This window comes from Gadus chalcogrammus, chromosome 3 (genome assembly GCF_026213295.1).
Source record: "Gadus chalcogrammus isolate NIFS_2021 chromosome 3, NIFS_Gcha_1.0, whole genome shotgun sequence".
Lineage (NCBI taxonomy): Eukaryota > Metazoa > Chordata > Actinopteri > Gadiformes > Gadidae > Gadus > Gadus chalcogrammus.
Genome location: NC_079414.1, coordinates 21,564,531 through 21,580,783, shown reverse-complemented (window position 1 = coordinate 21,580,783; position 16,253 = coordinate 21,564,531). Strand labels below are relative to the sequence as shown.

The window sequence follows — 16,253 nt, the reverse complement described above, 5'->3', positions numbered from 1 at the left end:
GGCAACACCTAAACTCTTGCCTGTTTGTAAACCCTCATTAATTAAATAAAATAGTCACGGTGGCATTGAAAAAGAAAGAATACATTTATCCTTTCCTTTTACAAGAAAGAAACATTGACCCGCATCAAACTAAATAGTAAACAATATAGGATATTACGTAAAAAGAACAGGCACTTCAAAGTATCCTTATTAAGGACCCATAGTTATGTCGGAAACCAGTGAAATCTGAAGGTGAGTCTGATAATTGTCTTGCGTTATTTAACGATAAAGAAATTACCGGCGAATGAATTATGTTAGGTTAGCAACTGCATTGATTGACGTCAACTGTGTGTCCTTGCTAACGTGCACCCCGGCTCGTTGGGGATCACAGTTACATCAGAGTTTCATAAATGACTTCATAACAATCAAATGTCTTCTATTCTGCAGTTGCAGACTACGGAGTAGCCACTCTTTTCCTAGATTTTCGTTCTTATTCTTTATTAGACGTGTTGCATTGAGTCATGGGGGTGCGAGACATCTGGAAGAACTACAAGGTACTGATAGTAATGGTTCCGAGCCTCGGCCTTGTCCACTGGGGATGGTACAGTCTGAAAGGGAATCCACTTCTACATCAGAACCGGGAGCTGGAAGTCCCCGAGCCGGCAGTCGTACGGTCCGTCTCTTCTAGAACCGCCAGTAGCTGAACACCCGACAGGTAAGATTATTATTACAATTGTTTCATTTCATACTTAGTTTACCGAGGCAATTCTCTATGACTCGTGAAGTATAAATGATGATGGCATGCTAGCATGGTGGTAGAAACACTAACTTCCAATAGCAAGTTCTGTCGTCGTGATAGTACCGGTAATGACCCACAATTTGATAAATAACAAAAGATAAAAAGATTAGTTATATTTATTATTGAGTCATTATTTATTCATATTCTCATTAAAGCCCCATCCCTTCCTGTCCTCTACAGAAACGTGTCGCTTGGTGGGGGAGGGTTTTGAGTGAGGTGGGGGGAAATGAAGCCCCAAAGCTGGCTGCGGAGGAACTGGATGTGGGCGGCGGGGGGGGCGTTCGTGGGGGTCCACCTTGTCACATGGCTCCTACAGAAATCCATGAAGCACTCAGTGCGCTCTGAGACGGCCCTGAAGAACAAGAGCACCCAGGACTGACCAGAACCAGGTATACAGAGGTCTGACGCCACAAGGAGCTCTGCAGGACACAACTAGGTAAACAGAGACCTAACCTCGCAGAACCCTGCAGGACAGAAACTGGTCTACAGAGTCCTTACCCCACACAGAACTCTCCAGGACAAAAACAAGGTTGACGTAGGATGCGATCATACCGTGGCGTCGGTAAAGAGTATGAACTTGGTTTCATGAAGTAAATCTGCTGTCCTCCTATCTGAATAATAAGAATAAATGAATACATATGTGTGTTGAACTATTGACCGTTGTGTTTCTACTGTCTTCCCATGTCAGGGGTTTGAATCCCACTCAACATTAAGGCCTTTGTTGCTTTCCCCTCATTGGTTGAACATTCCTCTCCTTGTTCGCATCATTGTCTCTTCGAATCGGTACCTTCTTTGTTTTGGGTTAGTCGTTCTTAGCATGTCTACTCATTTTTCAACTGAGCTTTGAGTTCAAGTTAAAGATGCATTTAGGCAGTAAATTGAGGCCTGGAATACAAAGTTTAATGTAAAGCTCACAGGTTGATGGATGCTTATATCACCATTAGAATATTGACATGTTATCCAGAGCCAGTATAAACAACATCAGTTACCAGTTAATCCAATCACATGTACTTCATATAAATAAAACAAAATAGCCAAAACGAGACCATATGTTTACGAGGCAATACTGCTTAAATCTATATTACAAGTATCTAAACTAAAACACTTAAGTTTGCTCAAATAAAAATACAATTTGCTGAATTTGTGTATAAACAGGTAGTTGGACGTTCTTTCTTGAGTATTAACGTGTGTGAGGTCTGAATTACAGCATTACAAATGAAATTTATTATAGTTCTCTTCCTTCTGGGGAGAAGGCACCATGTCATTAATTATCTAAAGAAACATGAGTTGTGTAATGTGGGCAGGTGTCAACACTGGCACAGTGAGTTAGCTTAAGGAAACAGGAGTAATATGGGCAGGTGTCAACACTGGCACAGTGAGTTAGCTTAAGGAAACAGGAGTGTAATATGGGCAGGTGTCAACACTGGCACAGTGAGTTAGCTTAAGAAACAGGAGTGTAATATGGGCAGATGTCAACCCTTAAGCACAGTGAGTTAGCTTAAGAAACAGGAGTGTAATATGGGCAGGTGTCAACACTGGCACAGTGAGCTAGCGAAGGTTAGCGGAGTACAGCTGCATCCACACACAGGAAGTTGGAGCTGTGATTCAATGCAGTCCCTGCTATGTGATTGGCTACCGCAGGGGGGTGAGTGATGGTGTCAGGGATAACTGGATGTGTTGGGGGTTAGTGTTAGAGGGGGTTAGTGGAGGTGTTGGGGTGAGTTGTGGAGGGGGGTGAGCTATAGAGGGGTTTAGTGGAGGGGTTGGGGTGAGCTATAGAGGGGTTTAGTGGAGGGCTTGGGGGTGAGTTATAGAGGGGGTTAGTGGAGGTGTTGGGGTGAGTTGTGGAGGGGGGTGAACTATAAAGGGGTTTAGTGGAGGGGTTGGGGGTGAGTTATAGAGGGGGTTAGTGGAGGTGATCATTCATTTATTCAGCCGGGCACCATCATTCGTCTAGAGGGATTTGACCCCTTGTTCACCGGGGAAATGCAGTCCCAGGAAGTATTAGACCCAAACCCTGCACATCCAAAGACTACTTATAAATACTGAGAAATACTTGTAACGCACTGCTAGGCAAATAACCCATTAAACAACACAAGCTAATGTCTTTGATCGACACCTGATCACTGTTATCCATGAGTGTTGGAGGGATCGAATCCTCTGGTCCAGGTTTCTACCTCCTTGTTTCCAGCCCCTGATGGGTCCCAGACCACAGCTTCATCCTCTAGAACCAGTCCATGCCTAGAACCTTAGACCACAACCTAGAATCAGGCCATTTCCAGGACACTAGACCAGAACCAAGAAGCAGTCCATGTTCAGAAACCTGGGCCAGAGCCAGTGTGGTTGACCCGACTTGGAGGGTCAGTTCGGGGGTCAAACGTCATATGATACTTCGGCGTGGTTGAGGTCCTACGATAGGGTCGGGGTCGGAGGTCATAGGATGGGTCAGAGGTCATACGAACACCTTGGCCAGGGCGTCGGCCCCGGCGCTGGCGATGTAGCACTGGGTGGGGTGGAAGGCCACGGCGTGGATGGACTCGTGGAACTTCTTGCGGTGCGCACTGAACTCCTGCAGACAGGTCCGGGTCTCCATGGTCCAGAGGCGGACCGAGCAGTCGTGGCCTGCAGAACAAACCGCACACACTGCTTATACAACATGGGCGCTAGGGGCCATTTCGGCAGAACTAATCCATATTCAGTGTAACATTTGTATCTCCGGGGGCGGGCCTTTGATGACTAATGCATTAATATGCAACCTTCCTAAAAATTTTATGATGATAATTGTCCTCACAAAATACATCATATGGACATGAAATGGCAGCTGAGGTCCTTACCTTATGAATAAATAAATGAATTGTAATCTCCATATACACATACTGTGTGTGTGTGTGTGTGTGTGTGTGTGTGTGTGTGTGTGTGTGTGTGTGTGTGTGTGTGTGTGTGTGTGTGTGTGTGTGTGTGTGTGTGTGTGTGTGTGTGTGTGTGTGTGTGTGTGTGTGTGTTTTTTCTTACTCCCAGACAGCAGGTAAAGTCCATTGGGGTCAACAGCCAAACAGGTAACAGCGTCCAAGTGAGCCAACATGGAGTGGATCACTTTACCTTCAAGATCCAGAGCACAGTTAATCACATTGAGCAGACAGGTGAGAGTGTACCTGTGTTTGAGGTGCACTTGGTAAAGACAGGTGAGACAGAGTGTACCTGTGTTTGAGGTGCACCTGGTAAAGGCTGGTGAGAAGGGTACCTGTGTTATTGTCAAAGAACTGGATGTGTCTGTCTTCCTGGGCAGTGATGGTGATGGGTACAGTAGGGTGACTCAGCACTCTGTTGATTCTGCAGGGGGTGTCTGCAGCACAAAACGTTAGTCAGTCACTTAATTCGAAGACAAAATGAAAAACATTTGCATAGGATTACAACGTACATCCCGAAAACCAATCATCAGGGAGTGTTTCTGGTTTAGATGAAGTTACCTGAACACTAGGTTACCTGAACAAGAGGTTACCTGAGGTAGCGTGTGAGTCCATCTTCAGTACCAGCTGCTGGGTCTCCAGGTTGAAGAGTCCGATGTGTCCGGTGCTGAACGAGGTCACCATGTGGTCCGGCTCACTGCCCACCACATCCAAGGAGCTAGGGACGCCCAACTCTGAGACACAGACACACCTGCTGTTACCACACCTGGTGTGGTGACACACCTGGTGTTACCACCCCTGTTGTCAACCACACCTAGTGACATAACACTCGGGATCACCACACCTGGTGGCACTGCACCTGGTGTTGCCACACCTGATGGCACCGCACCTGGTGGCATCACACCTGGTCGCACCACACATGGTGGCTTCACACCTGGTCACACCACACCTGGTCACACCACACCTGTTGGCCCCACACCTGGTCACACCACACCTGGTCACACCACACCTGGTCGCACCACACCTGGTGGCTTCACACCTGGTGGCATCACACCTGGTCGCACCACACCTGGTGGCACCACACCTGGTCACACCACACCTGGTGGCACCACACCTGTTGGCCCCACACCTGGTGGCATCACACCTGGTCGCACCACACCTGGTGGCTTCACACCTGGTGGCATCACACCTGGTCGCACCACACCTGGTGGCACCACACCTGGCCGCACCACACCTGGTGGCACCACACCTGGTCGCATCACACCACACCTGGTCGCACCACACCTGGTCGCACCACACCTGGTCGCACCATACCTGGTCACATCACACCTGGTGACACAACACCTGGTGCCAGCATCAAGACCCTTCTGTCAGAGTGGCTATGTCATAAGACAACGGTGATGTAACGGCACAGTGGTTCATAAGGCCAGGGTGGCACCATGGGCTACGACCTCACCTCCCCTCTGGTTGAAGGTGGCGAGGGCGGGGCTGGAGGTGGCGGAGGCGTCCCACAGGCGGAGCGTCCCGTCAGCCGAGCACGACAGCAGCCGGCGGTGGGGGGCGCAGTACACCAGACCCCAGACGGCGTCAGAGTGACCACACAGTGCCCCCTGGTGGACGGAGGGCTCTGCAGCAGGAAAAATGTGTCAACACTTCATGCGTTGCTATACATTCAAGTTGTACTAGGACATGCAACGGACTTTCAGATCACTGCAGCGAGCGGTCAGGGTCCTTCTGAGCCAGGGGGGCTGGGGGCTGCGGCAGGACAGGGCCTGGGTAGTCCCGGAGCATACCATATGGGTCGTAGGGGTCCGTGTTGAGGCTGGGGGTGTTCCAGCTTTGGATGGTGCCGTCCACCCCCCCGCTGAAGATCTGCTCTCCTGTAGAGCTCATGGTGACACTCAGCACCGCTCCGCTGGGAACGCACAGCAACGGGTCTGGTTATACCGCTCTGTTTGGGTTCTAACAGTCTGGTTCCACTGGTCTGGTTCTACTGGTCTGGTTATACAGCTCTGTTTGGGTTCTAACAGTCTGGTTCCACTGGTCTGGTTCTACTGGTCTGGTTATACCGCTCTGTTTGGGTTCTAACAGTCTGGTTCCACTGGTCTGGTTCTACTGGTCTAGTTATACCGCTCTGTTTGGGTTCAACAGTCTGGTTCCACTGGTCTGGTTCTACTGGTCTGGTTATACCGCTCTGTTTGGGTTCTAACAGTCTGGTTCCACTGGTCTGGTTCTACTGGTCTGGTTCTACTGGTCTGGTTATACCGCTCTGTTTGGGTACTAAAAGTCTGGTTCCACTGGTCTGGTTCTACTGGTCTGGTTATACCGCGCTGTTTGGGTTCTAACAGTCTGGTTCCACTGGTCTGGTTCTACTGGTCTAGTTATACCGCTCTGTTTGGGTTCTAACAGTCTGGTTCCACTGGTCTGGTTCTACTGGTCTGGTTCTACTGGTCTGGTTATACCGCTCTGTTTGGGTACTAACAGTCTGGTTCCACTGGTCTTGTTCTACTGGTCTGGTTATACCGCTCTGTTTGGGTTCTAACAGTCTGGTTCCACTGGTCTGTTATGGTCATACTAGTCTGTTATGGTTCTACTAGTCTGTCAGGATTCTACTGGTCTTTTAGGGTTCTACTTATTTGTTAAGGTTCTACTGGTCTGGTTCTACTGGTCTGTCAGGGTTATACTAGTCTTTTAGGGTTCTGCTGGTCTTTTTCTACTGGTCTGTCAGGGTTATACTTGTCCTTTAGGGTATTACTGGTCTGGTTCTACTGGTCTGTTAGGGTTCTACTAGTCTGTTAGAGTTCTAATGGTCTGGTAGGGTTCTACTGGTCTGGTAGGTTAGGGATCCACTGGTCTGTTAGGTAAGGGATCCACTGGTCTGGTAGGTAAGTGTTCTAATGGTCTGGTTTTACTGGTCTGGTTCTACTGGGCTGTCAGGGGTCAGGGCTCACCTGTGGGCCCTGAAGGTGTAGATTGGTTCCAGGTCCAGGGCAGCACACCTGAGGTCCAGACAGAATAGTTCACGTCATCATACGGTCTGGGTTCTGCCACAGACTCACCTTCAGGATCAGGCTCGGGGGTCTAACAGGTTCTAGGTGGGCATGGTCTTGAGTGTGTTTGTGTGTCTGTGTGTACTTCTTGCTGGGTGTGGTTGGGTGTGTGTGTGTGTTTGTGTGTACTGCTTGGTGGGTGTGGTCTTGTGTGTGTGTGTGTTGTATGTGTTTGTGTGTACTTCTCGGTGGTCGTGGTCTTGTGTGTGTGTGTGTGTGTGTGTGTGTGTGTGTGTGTGAGTGTGTGTGTGTACTTCTCGGTGGGCCTGTTCTTGTGTGTGTGTGTGTGTGTGTGTGTGTGTGTGTGTGTGTGTGTGTGTGTGTGTGTGTGAGTCTGAGTGTGTGTGTGTGTACTTCTTGGTGGGCGTGGTCTTGTGGAGGTTCCAGAGTTTGAGGGTGTGGTCGGCCGCAGCGCTGAGCAGCAGGGGCTCCACGGGGTGAAAGGTCAGGCCATGGAGGGCGTCCAGGTGACCCCTGAGGGTGACCTTGTGCTTCCAGGTCTTCAGCAGCGTCTCTCCGCTTGGGGCCGTCTGGGGGGGTCAAAGGTCAACGCATGGGTCATCTTCAAGGCTAAATCACACGTATGTGCGCAAAGATCCATGAAGATCCACATCGCTACTCAGAGACATGTGGCCCTCGAGGGGGCTGCACCGAGATATGATTGGCTGATGATTGGCTGATGATTGGCTGACGATTGGCTAATGATTGGCTGATGATTGGCTGATGATTTGCTTTGGCTGATGATTGGCTGACGATTGGCTAATTGGCCGAGTGTAAAACAGCGCAGTGCTTTCGTTTTTTTGACACTAGACACTAGAACAATGTCAGTATTTTGAGGTGGTTGCATGCAAATGATTGCACTTCTTTTGATGGAGCGGACCCAGTAGCAGGCTTTCTGCCGCCCCCATGTGGCCGAGGTTGGACCCTGCAGGCCGCTCAGAACGAGGTGATGTCCTGTGACCGGGTGTGGTGTCATGTGATCGTCTCACCTGGTAGGTGGGGCTAAGGGCCTCGTTGGTCAAATCTGCCAGCCCCTGGTCAAAGGCTAGGACCTCGCTGGACCCACCCAGGGCCAACCCTACTGACACACACACAAACACACATATCAACACACACACACCAACAAACAAACACGACACACACATATATTAACGCTCACACACATACCACACACTCACGTATTAACAGAAACACACACACACATATTAGCAATCAAACATTAACAAACAATCACACATCCATATTAACATAACATATTAACACACATTTAGACATTTACACACACAGGCATTTAAGCACAAGCACACTCCCGAACCTTCTCCGGGGTGTGTGTCTTCCAGCTCCGGGACCCCAGGGGGTCCGAGGTCAGGGAGCGGGGGGGTGGTGCTGGGTGGGAGCACCCCGTCATCCGGGTCGACCAGGTGCGCCAGCATGTCCTGCAGCTTGGAGCGGTTCGGCCCTGCAGGGGGGGGGGGCACAGTACAGCTGTTACAACGGTTACCATAGTAACAGCTGGCCAGGGAGGGAGGGAGAAGAGAGAGAGAGAGAGAGAGAGAGAGAGAGAGAGAGAGAGAGAGAGAGAGAGAGAGAGAGAGAGAGAGAGAGAGAGAGAGAGAGAGAGAGAGAGAGAGAGAGAGAGAGAGAGAGAGAGAGAGAGAGAGAGAGAGAGAGAGAGAGAGAGAGGTAGTAGTGTTGCTTACTGTTCATTCCTTTCCTCCCCCTGCGTTCTTTCCTGTATTCTTCTTTCAGCTGGCTGATGATTCGCTGGTCCACCTGCCACGCCCCGCCCCCTGGGCCACGCCCCTCGTCCACTACAGGCCAAAGAGATTGAGAGTTAGAGACCCAATCACAACCCAGGATCATTACGATTGTTGTTAAAATTCTCCTGATCCAACTCACCCCATTGGCTGGCGTCCTCTACAGACCCGCCCAGCGCGGCCGGTCGGTTCAGGAAGTCAAACTCCCTCAGAGCCCCCTCCATGTCCGGGTCATCACTGAGGTCAGAGGTTGTGGAGGTCGGGGTGGAAGACCTCTGGAAAGACACAGCCATGTAAATGTGTGTGTGCTAATATGGATGCGTGTGTGTGTCTGTGTCTGTGTGTGTGTGTGTGTGTGTCTTACAGAGTCCAGCTCTGAGGTGTGTTTTGTTTGTTCTTCCTCCTCGTCTTCGTCGCTGACACTCTCCTCCAGGACCGCTATGATGTCCGCCATGCTACACACCAAACCAACACACACACACACATTTTAATACACACACACTTTTTCATACACACAAACATTTTTAAACACACACACACACACACACACACCACACATTTTCGAAAACACACATACACACACACACACACACACACACACACTTTAATACACACATACACACATACACACAAACACGCGGACCTGATCATATCCGGGTGGTTTTTCTCTCTGAGGACCTGGTCTGGAGGACCCAGGCCCGGCAGGGCTCTGTGCTCCGGGTCTGGAGGACCCAGACCCAGCAGGTCTCTCAGTCTCTGGGACCCCACCTCCTGGAGGACCCCAGTGCAGCCCACCTCCTGCAGGTATCTGATGAGAGAGGGGGAGGGAGGGGGAGGGAGGGGGAGAGAGGGGCGGGGAGGGAGAGGAGGGTCATGTAGGTTATTGACCTCTACGGTCTCTTGCTGTCGGCTTACCTCCAGCAGGATCTGATCCCCTAACGCTCTGTCTTACACTGTCTGCAGAGAGAGAGGGGGAGGGGGGGGGGGGGGAGAGAGAGAGGGCGGTCTCTCTGTACCAGTCTGAAGCAAGGACGACTCCAAACAATCGTCCATTTACTGTGTGTGTGTGTGTGTGTACGTGTGTGTGTGTGTATGTGTGTGTGTGTGTGTGTGTGTGTGTGTGTGTGTGTGTGTGTGTGTGTGTGTGTGTGTGTGTGTGTGTGTGTGTTTGGGGACTCACTGGGTGAGCAGCTCTCTTCCCTGACTCCAGTTCAGCTGATGGGCGGTGGTGGGAGGGGAGGGGGGAGGTTCTTCTTCATCTGTAAGAGAAATAGAGCGTCTCATATAATGGAGTCTCTAAAATAGAGCATCTCATATAAAGAGTCTCTAAAATAGAGGGTCTCATATAATGGAGTCTCTAAAATAGAGCATCTCATATAAAGAGTCTCTAAAATAGAGCATCTCATATAAGGAGTCTCTAAAATAGAGCATCTCATATAAAGAGTCTCTAAAATACAGCATTTCATATTTAGAGACTCTAATATAGAGCATATCATATATAGAGCTTCTAAAATACAGCATCTCATATATAGAATCTCTAAACCCGAGCATTGCATATATAAATAGCCTCTAAAATAGGGTATTTAATGTATAGCGCCTATATGATAGAGAATCTCATATAAAGAGCCTCTAATATATAGAGCTTTTAATATAGTTATACATAGACCCTCTAATCAAGAGTATGTTATATAAGAGCATCTTATATAGAGAGCCTCTACTATATAAAGCCTCTAAGAATGACTATATAACAGCATCTAAATTACTGACATATATAGGCCATCAAATATGTAATGCCTATGATAAAAAGCATCTCATGAGGAGCAAATCAAATATCGCCATCTGATATATAGAGCCTTGAATATATAGAGGATCAAATACATAAAGGGTCTCCGTATAAATTCTCTCTCTATATATGGAGGCAATATATTAGATGCTCTATAGATAAGATGGAAACTATTATTGGAAAAGAGCTTAAATTAGAGCAGGAGAATGTAATGACCTGAATCATAAGTGGGGGTCCTGACATGGCACTGCAGGGGTCCGGGGCCCAGGCCCTGGTGCTGGGTCCTGGGCAGAGAGGAGGAGGGGAGGAGGAAAGGGGGAGGGGAGGAGGAGGGGAGGAGAGGAGGAGAGGAGGGGAGGAGGAGGAGAGGTGGAGAGAAGGAGGGAAGGAGGAGAGGAGGAGGAGGGGAGGGGGAGGGGAGGGGGAGGAGAGGAGGGGAGGGGGAGACGAGGAGAGGAGGTGGGGAGGAGGAGGGGAGGAGGAGAGGAGGGGAGGAGGAGAGGAGGAGAGGAGGAGGGGAGGAGGAGGAGGGGAGGAGGAGAGGAGGAGAGGAGGAGGGGAGGAGGAGAGGAGGAGGGGAGGAGGAGAGGAGGAGAGGAGGAGAGGAGGTGGGGAGGAGGAGGAGGGGAGGAGGAGAGGAGGAGAGGAGGAGGGGAGGAGGAGAGGAGGAGAGGAGGAGAGGAGGTGGGGAGGAGGAGGAGGGGAGGAGGAGAGGAGGAGAGGAGGAGGGGAGGAGGAGAGGAGGAGAGGAGGAGGGGAGGAGGAGAGGAAGAGTGGAGGGGAGGAGAGGAGAGGAGGAAATAAGGGGAGGAAGGGAGGAGAGGAGGAGGAGGGGAGGAGGAGAGGAGGAGAGGAGGAGGGGAGGAGGAGAGTGTGTGGGCAGTTAGCGTTTAGCTAACAACGCCTCACATGTGTTGCTAATCGCAGGGTTTATTACCATCAGCCCCTTAGCCTTACAAGATAATCTGCTAACAATTCAGTGAGTATCCAGGGCCAATGTGAACGCTAAACCATAAGGGAGCGACACATCATAATAAGATGAAGAGTAATATTCATAAATCATACCCGCACATTTCATTTGACAAATTCACAGGATTCGAAACAGTCGGAGTGTGTGTGTGTGTGTGTGTGTGTGTGTGTGTGTGTGTGTGTGTGTGTGTGTGTGTGTGTGTGTGTGTGTGTGTGTGTGTGTGTGTGTGTGTGTGTGTGTGTGTGTGTGTGTGTGTGTGTGTACCTCTCCCTGTGTGTGTGTGTGTGTGTGTGTGTGTGTGTGTGTGTGTGTGTGTGTGTGTGTGTGTGTGTGTGTGTGTGTGTGTGTGTGTGTGTGTGTGTGTGTGTGTGTGTGTGTGTGTGTGTGTGTGTGTACCTCTCCCTGCTCAGTGTGTATTCCAGCATCTTGATCCTCCTCAGCATGTCTCTCCTCAGGTTCTGCTGCCCCCTCCTCTCTCCCTGGAGGAGGGAGACCTGGGTCTACACACACACACACACACACACACACACACACACACACACACACACACACACACACACACACACACACACACACACACACACACACACACAGAGACAGACAGACAGACAGACAGACAGACAGACAGACAGACAGACAGACAGACAGACAGACAGACAGACAGACAGACAGACATAACAAAACACACACACAGAGACAGACACACACACACGCACACATAACGAAAACAGTCAAATACACACACATAACAAAAACACACACACACACATATTTTAGAGGCTCCATCTCTTCCTGCAGGTTAATCCTGATTGGTTGAGGGGCCTGTAAGGCGTCATCAAGTCCCGCCTTACAGGAAGTTATAACCTTGCTGGAGGAGAGAGCCAATAAGATAGGTAGGGTAAGCTCTTACGAGAATGAGACACATAGTAAGAGAAAGAGAAAATAGGGTGAAAGAGAGAATATAGTGAGATGTTGAGACAGTGAGACAGTAACGGTGAGAGAAGAGTGAGGGTGAGATATTAAGAGAGATTTCAGAGAGATAAAATAGTGAGAGACAGATAGTAAGGAAGAGAGAGAGAACAGAGTGAGAAAGAGTGACAGTAAGATTGAGTGAAAAAGTGACAATTGAGACAATTTGACAGTAAAAGAGATAATAGGGTGAAAGAGAGAGATACTAAGGGAGAGAGAAATAAGTGTCAAAAAGAGTGAGACAGTAAAAGGGAGAGGGTGGATGAGAGATGGGAACAATGAAGTTATGTGCGGTAATGTTTTGCTTGATTATACAGAAGTTTATATTCCAGATTAGTGTATTTGTGTGTGTGTGTGTGTGTGTGTGTGTGTGTGTGTGTGTGTGTGTGTGTGTGTGTGTGTGTGTGTGTGTGTGTGTGTGTGTGTGTGTGTGTGTGTGTGTGTGTGTGTGTGTGTCTGTGTGTGTGTTTGTGCGTATGCGTGTTTGTGCGAATGTGTATGTTTATGCATGTCGTATGTGTTTTTGTGCGTGTGCGTGTGTGCGCGCGCATGTGTATGTTTGCGTGCGCATTCACACTGTGCGTGGCCTTGGCTAGACAGAAACTACCGCTCGATATCCTACTCTTACCTGCAGTTCAGCGCGTTCCACGTCCCATCGCGCCCTCTCGAGCTCGAAGCGCGCCCACTCGTGTTGCATGTACCGTAATATCTCCGGAACGTTGTAGCGGGCCCTGGCCGCCTCTCCTCCGACCGCCGCCTCATCCTGCTGGGGCACCTTACCGCAGCTACTGAGGAACACCCCTGGGCCAGCCTGCTCGTCCATGCCGGGCCAAGCGGTCCGCCACCAGGGTAAAGGTAGCGCGTCTCTCCGCTGGCAGACCCGCGGCGCCACAGCAGCTGGATGTGTCGGTGACGTCAGACCAACAAGCGCATTGGCGGGGTATCACAAGCCTATTGGTCCTTTTGCGTGTCAGACACGGAAATCCGCCAATCGGAGGTTAATGCGCGTGGTGTTGACGCATTGATTAATACGCCTTTTGGACTCGAGCGCTCGGTGCTGATGGAAAGCGGGGCGCGAGTGACTATGGTGATATTTATTGCATCCTATTGTAGAGTAGGCGGCCTACATAAGTAGGCCTTTAGTATATTTTGTATCAAAATATGTGAATGAAAGTGTATATTGAAATATAATAAATATAGAAATATATATGATCTATAATATAGAGAAATATATATTTGTATATGCACACTAAAAACCTGTATGAATTGCGATTTAACATGATGTTTTAATAAAACCTGTGAGACGAAAACAAATTTCCAAATGTGTGGACAATAAAGATTATTATGATTAAATAATAATATATAATGCAACTAATAATAAAAGTGTATTTCCCCTTCTGCACAATAATGAGTGTGTGCAGTCAAAGTACCACATGATTTATTGGTGAGGCAGGGTTTAAGACTCTAAATGAGATGATTGTTTGTTAATATCTCACAATGAATTTACATTTGATGTTATCGTATTAAGGCCTGACTAAACGTTTCTGTACATTTCTTAGATTATTTCTTGTTTTTATTTATATAGCTTATCATGCTTTCTGCTGTGAGCTTACATAGGGTAAATAAAGTTAACATAAATGAAGTATCTTGAGAATCACTGTTTTGTAAAAATATTGTCAAATGCATATCAATATCTGGGAGAGACTTAAGAGTAAATCCTGCCGTTATTATTATTTTCACGTTTTTTTTCCCAGTAAGGATTTCGTGTCTCGTTCAGTGACCGATCGTTAATTAGACTCTGGGTAATTGGCTGTCCCTGCTGCGCATGCGCTGCGGCCATGCGTGTCAGGTGGCACGTCACAGGCGCCCGGCTATTTAGTTGGAGACGCGGAGAGCCAGACGGGAGAGACCACCATGCCGCCCTATGACAAACCCCAGAACCAGAAGCCCTTCAAACTCAGGAAAAGTTTCGGTAAACAACAACAGCAACCTCATATGTGTTTATAAGTTAAACAGATCTATCCCCTCACTTTCTCTTCTTTTTCAACCAACAGCGACGAGGAAACTCGAGGTTGACGGTATCCGATCCAAGTTCCCCAACAAAATCCCGGTAAGATAACGAACCATGTTGAGGGGTGACCTCTGAACCCAGATGTGTACGTGTGTGTGTGTGAGGATTATTACATCTGTGTATCGACCAGGTGATCATTGAAAGCTATCAACGCGAGAAGTACCTTCCTCCTCTGGACAAGACCAAGTTCCTCGTGCCCCAGGAGCTGACGATGACCCAATTCGTCACCATCATCAGGTGCGTTCTTATGAACTGTTTACCTTGTATTTTACGAAGGGAGTCATGTTTAGGTATGTACAGGAGTTCTGTGTAATGGGGTTCCACACATTCCACCCTACGGTTCCCTCACGGTGTTCTTTGCGGACTGGCTGCGCGGTAATTGGCGTCAGCCGGTGCCCTGCTCATTAACCCGTGACAACGAGCAGACTGTCTCTCTCTCTGTGACTCGAACAGCCTTAGCCTACTGGCATGGGATACGGGTGTTTACATTTTTAGAAGCATTTTAACAAGCAAAATATAAATTATGCTATTAATTAAAAGGTACATAAAGCAGTGCAATCTAGCAGTGCAATCTACGGATAGTCATAAAATATCCTCCATCACTTTGGGTCGAAAGTCCTCCCAATAGAACCTTGCGCTAGAAACGCATCGTATTTCTTGCCCACTTTACGGCGTCACAACGATTATGCGACGTCAAATGAACTTTAAATCCATTAACTATTGCTGCGTCTGTGTTTTATTAAACGCCCGGCTCGAAACAAGGTCTGTTATTGGTCCAGGCACTCATGCCACGAACCACTTGAAACCGACTAAAGCCATCCTTGCTTAAACACTGGTCAAAGGGTTATTGCATAGTTTATTTCCCCTCGGATAACCCTGTCGGACTCTGTAATGTGGGCGCTCTGTAGCATGGGGTTTCAATGGGACCCCCCCTAACCCAGTGGCAGACGACGATGAAGGTATGGGGTCACATGGGGCAGAGACGGTATGAGGCTGAGTTCCTGTGTGTTCAGGAACCGAATGGCCCTGCTGCCCACCCAGGCCTTCTACCTGCTCATCAACAACACGGGCCTGAGCAGCATGAGCCTCACCATGGCCCAGATGTACCGAGACCACCAGGACGACGACGGCTTCCTCTACATGACCTACGCCTCGCAGGAGATGTTCGGCTCTGCCTCTGCATGACCTACGCCTCACCAGGAGGTGTTGGGTCCTGCCAGCTGGACTCTCCTCCTGGTGCTTCACGTTCCATTTAAAGAGCTGCTTCTCACTTTTTTTTTTCATGTGTAAATAGGAAATAATTTTGTACAGAATTGTTTTTAAAAAAATCTGTCAGTGTATTCAAATAAATGTCATGTCTTACTCCCAACTCTTATGATGATTTATTAATCTAGTGTCCACTTGGTGGTGGTCCTCTTCTGAACGGATCGTCTTAAGAGGGCTTCTAAAAGCAGATTTGACTGTCTTCAATCAGTTTATGCAAATATAAATGTGTGCATATTTAAATATTGCATTCAGTTCTGTTGACTGTGGTCCAACTGGCTGGGTTCTGTTTAGAAGAGCTCTGGTCTTAATCCATCCTGCCCTGTAGAGTAATCCAACCCTAGGCTGTCTGGTCCTGCCGCTGCTCAGACTATCTGTGAGGCTAGCCTCCAGGCGGGGGGCATTGGAGTCCATGATTGCCTGGAATTTCCCCCCCTTTGCATTGATCACATGCCCGTTTGATCTGTGTGGGAACTAGGTGTCTACCTGCAGTCTGGATCTGGATCTCTAACTGAAACTATTACCCACCACTAATCCTGTCCGGTCTTTAGGTTTTCCTGGTTTTGACTGTGGGTGTAATCTTGCCCTTAACGGCTGGGTGTATTGTAACCCTTGATGAACGGGGTGAGGTGGGGCCACTGTTCACGTTTGTCCAGCAGGTGGCATCAGAGCTCCACTTAGGTTGTCTAGTATTTTGTTTTTTTCA

At 48.8% G+C, this 16,253-nt stretch overlaps 2 protein-coding genes across 2 annotated transcripts; one reads left to right on the top strand and one right to left on the bottom strand.

Annotated features, from left to right (window-relative positions):
- Positions 1 to 3,206: 3,206 nt before the first annotated feature.
- strn (striatin, calmodulin binding protein) lies at positions 3,207 to 13,036 on the bottom strand. The gene is made up of 18 exons (XM_056587276.1): positions 12,842 to 13,036; positions 11,641 to 11,744; positions 10,491 to 10,558; positions 9,672 to 9,750; positions 9,135 to 9,299; positions 8,856 to 8,946; positions 8,634 to 8,766; positions 8,435 to 8,545; positions 8,050 to 8,193; positions 7,724 to 7,812; positions 7,089 to 7,264; positions 6,636 to 6,683; positions 5,478 to 5,599; positions 5,141 to 5,311; positions 4,278 to 4,418; positions 4,020 to 4,121; positions 3,791 to 3,877; positions 3,207 to 3,400 (listed from the first exon to the last, which is right to left on the bottom strand). The coding sequence occupies exons 1-18, from the start codon at positions 13,034 to 13,036 to the stop codon at positions 3,231 to 3,233; spliced, it is 2,196 nt and encodes a 731-aa protein (XP_056443251.1). The 3' UTR covers positions 3,207 to 3,230.
- A 1,040-nt stretch (positions 13,037 to 14,076) lies between these two features.
- Positions 14,077 to 15,789, top strand: map1lc3c (microtubule-associated protein 1 light chain 3 gamma). Its single transcript, XM_056586771.1, has 4 exons — positions 14,077 to 14,185; positions 14,268 to 14,323; positions 14,415 to 14,521; positions 15,298 to 15,789. Exons 1-4 carry the CDS (start codon positions 14,128 to 14,130, stop codon positions 15,467 to 15,469), a joined length of 393 nt encoding a protein of 130 aa, XP_056442746.1. The 5' UTR covers positions 14,077 to 14,127; the 3' UTR covers positions 15,470 to 15,789.
- The last annotated feature ends 464 nt before the right edge of the window (positions 15,790 to 16,253 follow it).

Excerpts from the sequence above, each read along its gene's own strand:
- strn (XM_056587276.1), bottom strand. The coding sequence starts at position 13,036 with ATGGACGAGCAGGCTGGCCCAGGGGTGTTCCTCAGTAGCTGCGGTAAG. Across the intron at positions 11,745-12,841 it reads TGGAACGCGCTGAACTGCAG|ACCCAGGTCTCCCTCCTCCA; the intron begins GTAAGAGTAGGA and ends GTGTGTGTGTAG. Across the intron at positions 3,878-4,019 it reads GTTCTTTGACAATAACACAG|GTAAAGTGATCCACTCCATG; the intron begins GTACCCTTCTCA and ends TGGATCTTGAAG.
- map1lc3c (XM_056586771.1), top strand. The coding sequence starts at position 14,128 with ATGCCGCCCTATGACAAACCCCAGAACCAGAAGCCCTTCAAACTCAGG. Across the intron at positions 14,324-14,414 it reads AGTTCCCCAACAAAATCCCG|GTGATCATTGAAAGCTATCA; the intron begins GTAAGATAACGA and ends TGTATCGACCAG. Across the intron at positions 14,522-15,297 it reads CAATTCGTCACCATCATCAG|GAACCGAATGGCCCTGCTGC; the intron begins GTGCGTTCTTAT and ends CTGTGTGTTCAG.